An 11,131-nucleotide genomic window follows, 5' to 3' on the forward strand; every position below is an offset into this window, starting at 1 on the left:
TTCATCTTTTTTTGAAATAAGAACTTTTGTGGCAGTTCTGGAGTATTTATACAAAAAGACCCCACCTGAATTGAGCTGTTTGCATAATAGTTAAACTTTTGTTTGTGAACTTGAACATGAGTAATACTTCAGATTGCATCTACAATGATGTTTGTTTTATTCAAGATTTTATTTTTTCTACATAGCAGGTGCAAGGTGCTGCTTCTCCAGCAAGCGGAAGACAATCTGGGAGTAACGAACGCAAACGTAAAGAGCCTCGAGAGAAAGAGAGAGAAAAAGAGAAGAACAGCTGTGTTCTCTTGTAATAGAAAATGGATTTAGTCTGGAGCCAAGTGCATGTCCTCAGAAGCAAAAACAAGGAGTAAAAAGGAAGACAAACCCGTTACATGCCGCCTGTGCCTGATTACCCCATGGATTTTGTTCATGTTTCAAGAGAGGATGGGTGACTTTGTTACAATCACACAGACTTTCTTCAAAGTCATAGCACGTGCTGCTCAAGATGGAATTCCAAGTCACAGTGGGATGCGGCTGTGCTTTGAGTTAGTCGTAAGAAATACTGCACCTTGTAGCTGAACACACAAGTCATGGCAAGTTTTGTGTCAGAGTGACATCCATTACTCATTACATCAGTTAGTAAGCTATTTTATCTTCTACTTAAAACAAAGGAGGTAATTTGTTTTGTGCAAGACTTTTTCCTGAAGTCTGTACACTAGCACAACAGAGTTCTGTGTTCCTTACGTGGTATGAAACTATATCTTAGGCTGGGTATAGTCTTCACAACACAAGAGCCCAAATAACAGCTGGGCACTGCCTCCTCAGTGTGTCCAGATTTCTTTGCTTCTGGATCTGGTATGTTCGGTTTTTTGAACCCAGATTTATACTGTGTTACTGCTGTCATTGCACCTCCTGGCCAGCTTTCTTGCCCCAAGAATATGTGACTCGATAGGCAACGTACAGAAAATTGTCACAGAGAATGGGGCATTTATTAATAAGCAAGATGAATATTGTTTGCTTTTCTTGCAATTACAAACTGGGTATGGCAACTCAGATGTTATCAGGGTTAAACAAGTAATTTTATAGTAACTTCTTTTTCTTTTAGCATTTTTTTCTCTTGTAGGTAAACTGGACCAGATAAGTTCTTATTTATTGACCTCTCCATATGATAGGTGAATGATGAGAGGAAACTAAGGTCTATAATAATCATTATTCTATGTAAGAATGCAGAGTTAAAATAACTATCTATCTGCCTTTTTTCCAGAAGTACCTTGAACTTTAACATGATGTTAACATGTCCACTTGTGTATTTAAGCAAGTGTACTGTAGCTAAAAACACACTCTGTTTGTTTTATAAATCATATATCCTTAAAAAGCACACTTCTGAAGGGTGAGAGAGGAGCGAGGCTGCTCTCCAAGGTTGTTTGGGAAGGTGGTCAGATGTATAATTTTGTTTTTTAAATCACTAATTTAGAATTTTTGGAAACCAGATTTTTCTAATTTATGGGAACCAAATAAACATGTTGTGTCTTGTAGTATTTATAGAACACAGAAACAGAATACTTGCTGAATTTTGAGGGAACCACAGATCTTCCTCCACTTCCATTAAATCAATAACAGTTACCTTCTTGCAGAACCTTTTTGATAGAAATTTCTATTTAGCAATTTGTAGATACTTTTGAAAAAGGCTGCTGCTCCTGGAGAAGCTATGTATTCATGCTCTAAGCCTGGGTAAGTGCATTAGTATACAATAATCTGTGAAAGCTAAAGCAGCCAGGTGGAACACGACATTCCTGGGTTTGGATGTTTGGAGAGTTTCCGTAAGAGAGAGGGTGTCTAAACACAAGCCCACTGGTAAAAAGCCACTTGGAAATTATTTCAAGTGGACTTGCTGTGGTGATGGGAACCAGTCATGACATAGATCTGTTACGAACCTAGAATGAAAATTAGATGGATAAAGGAAGAATGTCTTATTAACTAAAGAGCCAGTTTGTATCACTTTTTTCTTCCATGCTTTTTTATCTTTTTTCCCCCCTCACTTTTATTAGAATTCACATTTATAATAATGAAGTAATGAACAGTAGGTCTCTAATATGCAAACAGAAAATTTAAAAATTTCTTTATCTCTAGAAAGTCACACCCAGAAAAATAACTTTTAATACTTAATGTATGCGGTTCAGATAATTTTCTGTGTCAAAGCAAAGGTTGATGTCTTCCTTCCTTTGCAGCAGCCTAACTTCTTCAAACAAATTAATGATGGAGGATCACCAACAATGACTTACCTACTTCAAACAGATCAGAAAATATTCCAATAGTGTCAATAACAGAGACTTTAAGCCAGAATGTTGTTTAAAAACATTCTGTTACTAAGATTTTTCCAAATTTGTGTATTTACATTTATTTATTGACCTTGAAAAATAAATATGTCGAGCTAAATGTTTGTTATCTTATTTTATTTTCAGTGACAGTATTGCCACTTTAAATTCTTTTTTTGAACAAATCTAGCTAGAGCAGGCATCTTGGCTGTTGGGGATTTCTTTATGCCTAGGATACTTGCTGGTATTAGAAAAATTCACGTACCATTTCCCGTTTCAGACAGACGTGCCTGAAACCTAATATACTGTAGTTATGGTAATGTTATCACCTGGTCACAAAGGAAGAAGAGTTAAATGCCAGTGCTCATCGTGAAGTCTGAACTCCCAGATAATTCAGGGTTTTTTCAATAAAAGACCGAAGGGTTTCAGGTTTGAGATGGCAGGCATGCTATTCACACAGTTAATGTCCTTCTTTCTTCGCAGGTCTTGAATCTTGGGAAGAAAGGTAAAGAATTCCTGAAATCTAGGGCATTGTTCTGCATGAGTTGAGCTTGTTAGTAGCAAAAGTTACAAGCAGATGAGCTTGGTAATATCCAAAATAAAATACATCTGGAAGCTTATCTGGAAGCTTAACTTACACCCTACTGTGACTAACCATTCCAAAAGCAACTGTCACAGTTGGTATCTATGACAGTATCTGATGATCAAAAAAATCTGAACAGAATTGCTTTTATCTGTAGTAGTGAGCTTGGAAAACAATATTATAAAATATTCATGGAGTACCAGAAAGACTATGTCTATTTCTGACTCTTTACTTCATTTGCCTCTTTTTTTTTTTTTTTAAGCTCATGTTCTGGCAGAAGGGTACAGATTTATACTTTAAATCTGTGTACACAATTTAGCATGCACATGCTCTAAATACCTACATAATATATATGAAAGTGTCCGGAAAAGTAGAGTAGAACTTGTTTTCCACTAGATAAAAGCTAGCACAGAAAACAATCATAGGATTTTTCTTGTTGCGTTGTACTTGTGAAATTTTTTTTAAAAAAGCTAAATGCAAGTATTCTTAAAATTAGCAACAAATTGAGCACTGCCATAGTGATAAATGTTTTTCTAAAAGGCACTTTGTAAATGCTCGGATATACCACTTCCCTTGTGACACGCATATGGAATCCGCAGTACAACAAAGTGGATCCAAAGGAAGATTGTAACACCAGAGGGATGAGATGATTATTCCTGAAAAATCACTTAAACACAATGCAAAAAAATATATTTTGTAGCTAGCAGTCTAGTTAATGCATTAAAGTGTGTGTTCAGCTTGTCTGTACAGAGCTCTTCTTGTGGATCACAGGGACACAAGCAGCTAGAAGCGAAGCGTATGCTCTTCCGTGTATCCTTGCATTGGATTGCCAGCCAATCTCTACACTCACTTGGTATTTCACGTTATTGTCAAATGTTTCTTCAAACTTGTACACACAAGTTCTTGAAAAAAAATTTCCAGTCTGTAATAAAAGGCAATTTGAGTTCTTGAAATGGAATCTTTTGGTGTATTCAGCAGGAAATACTCAAAAGGTGAAGCTGATGTACAACCTTTCTTCTTTCCTGCTACAATAGATCGGTAACCCAAAGCTAGCTTGTTGCTTACATCAGCTTTCTTACCATTAGGATGCTTATTGTAAGTTGTTGACATTTATACAAAGTACATCCTTAAATACATCATACTGAATTAAAGAGCTGTATTTATTTTATATAAAGTAGTCTTTTTTTAAGGTTGTAACCTTAAGCAGCAGGTGACTCAGGAAATGCAAGTTAAATGATGCAATATCCTCATTAGAAAGCATATTAGAGAGAAGCAAAAGTACAAAGCCTTAGTTTGATTGCAATATAACACAGTTTTTCCATCCGCTCTGTGATAGTGAGACCTTGGTAACAAGAAAAATCTGACACTGAAAAATGTTCAGTGATAGCAAATATCACATGCAAGAACTTAAACGTATGCATTTAATCTTGTGATTCAGCACATTTACTCTTCTTTTTTTTTTTTTTTAAGCATAAACAGCAATAGACTGTTAGCAGAATTGTTTTGAGTGGGAAAATTTGGTGAGTTGAATGATGCTTTCCTCATGCAAAATCACTCATAGAAGTCTATTTGATGTTAATTTCCATACAGTTTCCATATAGCTCCGTGTTCACAGCTTGTTCTTACACTTGTCCAGTAGAAAAGCAACATGTTTAAGCTCAGCTGTCATCTGCTCTGGGAAGAAGTGCTGTAGGGAAATGCTGAGGACTAGGAAAGTCCCTCCACCACCTCTTGAGATTGTGTAGGGATTGATTTGTCCCCAATTTTGCTGTTCCTTGAGCCACAGCTGAATTCTCTGCCTTTACAATTCCTTTTCTGGTTTGTAGGATTACTTGCACATGTGGAGAGGCTTCATGTGCTGAAATGAGCAATTCCTTGGATTTTTAGCTCGAGAACTTTAACTACCTGGTTAATTATCTGTAGAATGCAAGATCCTGCATTTTCCTCTGCTTGGCAGCATAGAAATGTTTTCAACAAAATGTTGTTTGGGAAATCCAGAGGAAACAATTTGCTGAATTCACTGAGGGAATGGCCAGTGTGCTGATAGCACAGTGGGCTGGCGGCATCCACCCCTGTACGCACTGTGCTGCCTTCATGCTTCTAGGTCAAGGGTAGCTGTTCCGACCCCCTGGTTACTCCAAAAAGGACTCTATTAAATGTCAGGTGTCTACTGCTCCATTTTGGTCTTTGTGTCAGCCGTTGCCACTGTGACCTCTCTGCACCTGGAGACTTAGCCCCAGACAATTTGTTGAAACCTGAAAGTTCTTTACTGCCTTTACAATTCCTTTTCTGGTTTGTAGGATTACTTGCACACGTGGAGAGGCTTCATGTGCTGAAATGAGCAATTCCTTGGATTTTTAGCTCGAGAACTTTAACTACCTGGTTAATTATCTGTAGAATGCAAGATCCCGCATTTTCCTCTGCTTGGCAGCATAGGAATGTTTTCAACAAAATGTTGTTTGGTAAATCCAGAGGAAACAATTTGCTCAGTTGCAGTACCCAACTGAAAAGTTTGCTAGCTTAGTCTACAAAGTATGCTTACAAAATAATTTACTGTAACAAAATGATGAAAAGGCAGGCATCTGTTTCCCTAAATCTAATCCGATGGTGAAACGTGAAATAAGGCCCTGTGAGGGCTTTCATCACAGAGTCACTCGTTGAAGGAAGCAGGGGTGCTGTGGCTGGCAGTCTCGCCGGGGCCAAAAGTGGTGAACTGTGGTGGCTTGTCACGGTCAGACACTACGCCAAATGTACATAGATCTTGGGAGTGGGCAGGGACACAAACTCATCTATGTTTTATATTTATTTTTTTTAGTGAATCCCTTGAGAATGTCCTTTAGCGATGACTTATTTCAGTTTAGGTCCCATCCAGCTTAAGCGATACCTATTGTGAAACACGGCAACGCGGGAGGTGACGTACCAGTGTCTCGGGAGGCGATGCCTTTAGCTCGTACAAACTGGGATTCTCCATCACTGGGCTGGGACAAGCAATGGGATACTTGGTCTATCTCGGTGTGCACAGGCTTTTTAAGACTTAAGCTGTAATTTTTCACGGTGAAGATCATGCTAGGCAGTCTCAAAAATTTCACCTGACATTTAGCGTTTTTAGTTTTGTTCTAGATGTGTTTCAGAAAAAGCTGGGATAACTGGTATTTTTGTCCAAAACCTGTTGACTTTTGTACTGACCTCAGAAAGGGTCCAAACTGCACCTGGAAGGAACCGTCAGTGTGTCAGTAAAACTGAACGAGCAGAGTCACGGGTACGTCCTTGGCATTTGTCACCTGTTTTGGGGAACTCCAAAATACAGTAAGAAAACAGAAAGGCTTCTCCCCTTTACATGAGCTGGCCTATGCAGTCGCTGACATGTGCGCTGGGTATTTCGTTCTTTAGGGCTTGCTGATGGGGTCCAGCCTCTGCAGCGGATGAGTTAAATGTTTCTGCTTGTAATCTAGCGCTGGGAACACTTCTGCCTTCAGACACAGAAATGATCCTGATAAAACCACGACTGACGCTTGGCAGCTCTGCTGCTTTTAAATACGAGAGCTGCGGAACGGTTACAGGCAAACTCTAAATAAAGCTTTTTACCGTTGCAAGTACATTCTTTTTGGCGATGGTAAATTATAATAGTGAATGGGAATTATCAAGTCAGATGTAAGAGAAGATAATTGGTGTTAGCCGAGGCCGCTCAGTGAGTACCGAGCGGGCAGGCGCTGCGCAGGCTCAGCCGTGTTAGCCCGCGGGGGCTGGCTCAGCACCCCAGCTCCGTTACCGGCCGTTCACGCCGCTCGTGGGGATGCAGCATAGTCCAGCTAGGCACAACCCTGCCATCCTCACCGAGCTAACGCTAACGATGTTATACAGAGGGCGTGACTATATGGACTTCTCCATGCAATGTATGAATTCCAAGTGCATACTGTCATTAAGCCCGTATTACAATTTATCATTTGTGCCAGCTCTCATAAAGCTAGCGCGATTCCTTCTGGCCATGCTATAAATGCACTTACTTTCTGTGAAAGAAATACAGAAAATTAGATGGCCGCTTTCCTAACAGGTTTTGAAACTACCTTGAAATGTTCTTTGTGACACGGTCTTTTTCAAAGTCTTGGGGAAATTGAATGCATAAAAGTTTCTGAAGAAATGTAATGATTGGACACAGTCCTTCTCTTGTCTTGTAGTACATCTATATTCAATATACTACTATTCAAAAAAAAAAGCCCAACAAAACAACCCACCTCAACATTTGATTCTGCAAGAGAATGTTATATTTGGCTATATATGCCACAGTCACCGTTTGGAGCTAACAAACAAACTGCTTCACCAGTAGCAAGCCTGTGCTGTAGAAATGTCACTGGGAGGGTTTAATAAATATTGGGGAAAAAGTATTTCTAAACAAAATAATACAACGGTTTGGGTTTTTACTGTGGTCTGCTGTGAACTGCAGTGGCCAGCAGATCAGAGCTGCCTCTCAGTCACAGCAATTAGCAGTGGCTGACAGTGTCTTAGGATCCTTTTAAACTCCCAAGGCGGTATTGCAATGCTTAACACTTGTCCTAAATCTTTTTTCTATTAAATGTCTACCCAGTCCAACTTCATACTACCAGATGCAGCCACGAGCGGGACTGTGACATTTCAGTGTAGACTTAAGCAACCCAGTTTCACAATTTATTGTAATTGTTCATAATTAATTACCAGCGTGTATCAGCTCTGCAAGCGGAGAGCTGGGAGAAACAGCCGAAATAAGCGGCTGAGCCTCCAACTTCAGCTGGAGCTTCCAAAGGGTGTTAAGGAAGGTGGTGACCAATACTGTTCTTCTGGAAAAGCTCAGGCCAAATAAGAAAGTTTACCCTCTGATGTTTCTGCTACTTTTTTTTAAAGAAGAAAGCCAGCGTTAAGGCCATCCTGTGTGTTTTTAAGAGAAAAAAAAACAGCTGAGTTTTGAATTCAATTGCATCTTCAGATTTACTAGCTTTTCAGCATGGTAGCTGTTCAGCATTTTATGCTTTTTTCCAATGGAACTTTGTTTTCTTTTCAGTCTTTTGGTGTCAGGGCATTAACTGGTCTCTTAATTTTAGGGCTTTTGTTACTGCAGGTTAACGAGAGCCAAAAGGAACTGTTGTGTATTAATGACTGGTTTTGTTTACAACCAAGTTCTAGTGAGTGAAGTCTTCAGACTGGGAGTTCAAAAGCAGGTTGTGTGTGAGGTGAAGCCAGCTGCAGCCCTGGTGGACTTTACAATTGAGTTATCTTTATTATAGGAAAACATTATTGCTGTGGAAATAAAATCCTCCTTTTGCTTAGCAAAGTATAGTAGCCAGTCATCTTTGAGCCCACTGCAGATAAGATACAGCGAACCAATGAACCTGCTTGTGAAGTTTTAAACTTATAATTTAGCATTTGCATTTTGTATCCTGAATAGTTGCAGTAATTCCATCTTTGCATTTCATGTACTCAGTTGACAGCCGCCTGCTTGCGCTTCTGGATTTCTTACATGCTTTCTCCTTGAGGCTGGCAAGCAAAAATGACTTCTGAGAACCCATTAAAGAAGTGACCCTAGGTACAGCGACTTCCAGGGAGAAATCTGTCGTAGCAAGCGTTTCCTCACCTGTGTTTAGATAACCCTTGCCACCACTAGCGCTGCTCCAGTTAAGGAGCGTCACTGGTCACACAGGTACAGCCCAGACGTTCGTTAAATAAGCAGGACTCTGGTTCTGATACAGTTTGTACTTGCAAAAAGAAACCAGTTAATACTTCTCCCCAGACTCCCATCAGATCGCGTGGGACAAATCCTGTCACTCGTGAAGGGTTGTTTCCCCCCCTGTATTTTTGCAGTGTATAATCACGGTTTATAACTCAAGCCTCAAAAAGTGATAGTGGTACTTAAACCTATAGAAAATACCAAGCATCTTGCTCTGTCCCACAGAAAGAAACTCCACGTATGTCGCTACCTGCTCAGTACTAGTTGTTAAGTAAAAAGTCATGGAATGTCTTTTAATACCTTACACCTGCTTTGTTTATAAGGTCATGGAATGTTTTAATACCTGACACTTGCTTTGTTTATAAGGGAGTGAAAGACGCTGCCATCCGTCGCCTCACAATAACCCGATCGAGCTTTAATCTTACGTGACAAGGGGGGTTGGTTTATCTTTCGTGTTACAGCTTTCAGTGACAGAAGGTCTTATCAAAGTGTCCACAAATAAGTTTTGGTTATCTTTTTACCGGGTTAGTCGATGCATAGCTATTACTTGTCCAATTTTTTATAATCACCTTTTACATATACAGGGAAGCTTATTCAAGAAACTGCAGGTGAAACACGTAGAAAGGAATCCGCTGCCCCTAGTTCTTCAGTGTTAAGTATTTGTTATCACAGTAACTGTCTTGACTGGCCTTTTTTAGAACGAAATTATTAAAAAAAGCCCAAACATCCAACTATGTATTTTAGGACTAGCGTTGTCTTGCAGATGCCCTGCCTAGACCCCCCAGAACGGTACAATTGCTGCGTTACATCAGCAGCAGAGCTGTGAGCCCGTTAGCCACCTAATGTTTACCTTGATCTCTCAATCTAATTTTAAAAGGAAATGCAAAAATAAAAGCTAATGCAAGCTACTGTAGATTGACCGAGAGAAGTGGAAGACATTTAAGTTTTTAACAACTGTATTTTAGAAGTGCATGACCTGATGAAGTCCAGTCATGCGGTGTTGTTTGTACCGATGTATGTGATGGAAATCCTTTTCATGTTACACTGTTATCCAGCATTGTAATGGCATCTACAAGTTCAACTACTGAATGTTTTGCATTTTAAAAGCCTTAATTGTTTATATTGTATTAATGTGTTTTTAAAGCCTATAAGGAAACAACATTTTCCTTGTAAATTGTTAAAATAATTTTGAACACAAATAATTTTCAGAGAAGTCCAGTTCTGTATCTTAATACCCCTTTTTGTTTGTGTACCACGAAAGAAAAACTGTTAAATTCTGTTACCTTTTAAAAAATGTCTCCAGTTATCAGCCTCTCTTATAGTTTGTCTTTACCCTATTGAGATATATTTTGGTTAAGTCTTCTGAAATTCATTGTATGTTAATAAATTTAAGTGAGCAAACTTAAATATTTCATTTAGGTATTTATGTTCTTCCCTAATAATAAAGGTTGAATGAAATCACTAAAAAAAAATAACTTGCTCTGTAAAAGGATAGACTTCTGTTATCTAAATATTTCATAAATTCAAAGGTTTTGGCAGTATTTTTAATCAGGTTTTCCCCCTTATCATCCTAGTTGTTTCAAGATTTTAATTTACGTGAAATATCTACACATGCACAATCACATTTTCATTTAACTGAGCAAAAAAAGTCGGGAAATGTTATTTATACCTTTTAAAGTTGGAATGCACATTAGCCCTGTTCACTGCAGGCAAGATACCAGGTCACATATCAAAGCTTTAGTTTTGTACCTCTCTGTTAGCTTTGTCTTTTAGAGTTATAAAATTTCATATTTCCCATTTGATCCATTAGCCGCTATAAATTAATCTTATGGCACCTATTTAATTTGTATGTATTGTCACACCTGATGAAGTACAGACTGCGGCCAAATGGATATGTACTTTTTAAAATGCATTAACTTCTACTTTCTCTTGGAAACTCCTGCAAAAAAAAAGTCAGTACATTGAACTTCCTGGATTTTTCTTGTTCAGCAAGGACTGAACAACAGAGAAGATATTAAATGCATCAAGGTAAGTTACTGGAGGAGTGTGTCCTGACACACTTGCTGATACAGCATTTTGTCTTGTGTTTAAACCTAGATGTTAGTTGTGAATATTCACAAAGGATTAATTATAGAAAAATGCTGTTATACCAGGTTTTTCCTCTCCTCCCGTCTTTCCTGAAAGGCTACTTACTCAACAACAATTTAGTTTAACTTATTTTCTGCTACTTTAATTCCTCTGGAACACTGCAATACTTTGCAGTTCTTCCACACAGCAGAAAGACTGTAACTGAGGTTGGCAGAGATCCACGTGCAACATCAGCATGTTCTTACTGGCTCTTGCCTTAAAATTCGTAATATAAATAATTCTCTCAAGGACAACCTGGACCAGTAAAAACTTCCAGCTGTTACTCAAATACTACTTTACAAGCTCTGATGTTCTGTTAGCAAGGGCCTCTGATAATTTCTGTAACTGTCTCATCTGGTAAAGCTGTGTAGTGGATGAGATCTGTTTTTTTGGTTTTTTTCTTTCTTTCTTTGCTTG

At 38.6% G+C, this 11,131-nt stretch overlaps 1 protein-coding gene across 1 annotated transcript in view; it reads left to right on the top strand.

Moving 5' to 3' along the window:
• Nucleotides 1-9,994, top strand: part of MINDY2 (MINDY lysine 48 deubiquitinase 2) — a 39,869-nt gene extending 29,875 nt beyond the window's left edge. The window contains exon 9 of the mRNA XM_055715469.1: nucleotides 186-9,994. Within this exon, the coding sequence (XP_055571444.1) occupies nucleotides 186-305 (120 nt within the window). The 3' untranslated portion in view covers nucleotides 306-9,994. The remainder of the gene's footprint in view (nucleotides 1-185) is intronic.
• Nucleotides 9,995-11,131: the final 1,137 nt, after the last annotated feature.

Source organism: Falco cherrug, chromosome 7, assembly GCF_023634085.1.
Source record: "Falco cherrug isolate bFalChe1 chromosome 7, bFalChe1.pri, whole genome shotgun sequence".
Lineage (NCBI taxonomy): Eukaryota > Metazoa > Chordata > Aves > Falconiformes > Falconidae > Falco > Falco cherrug.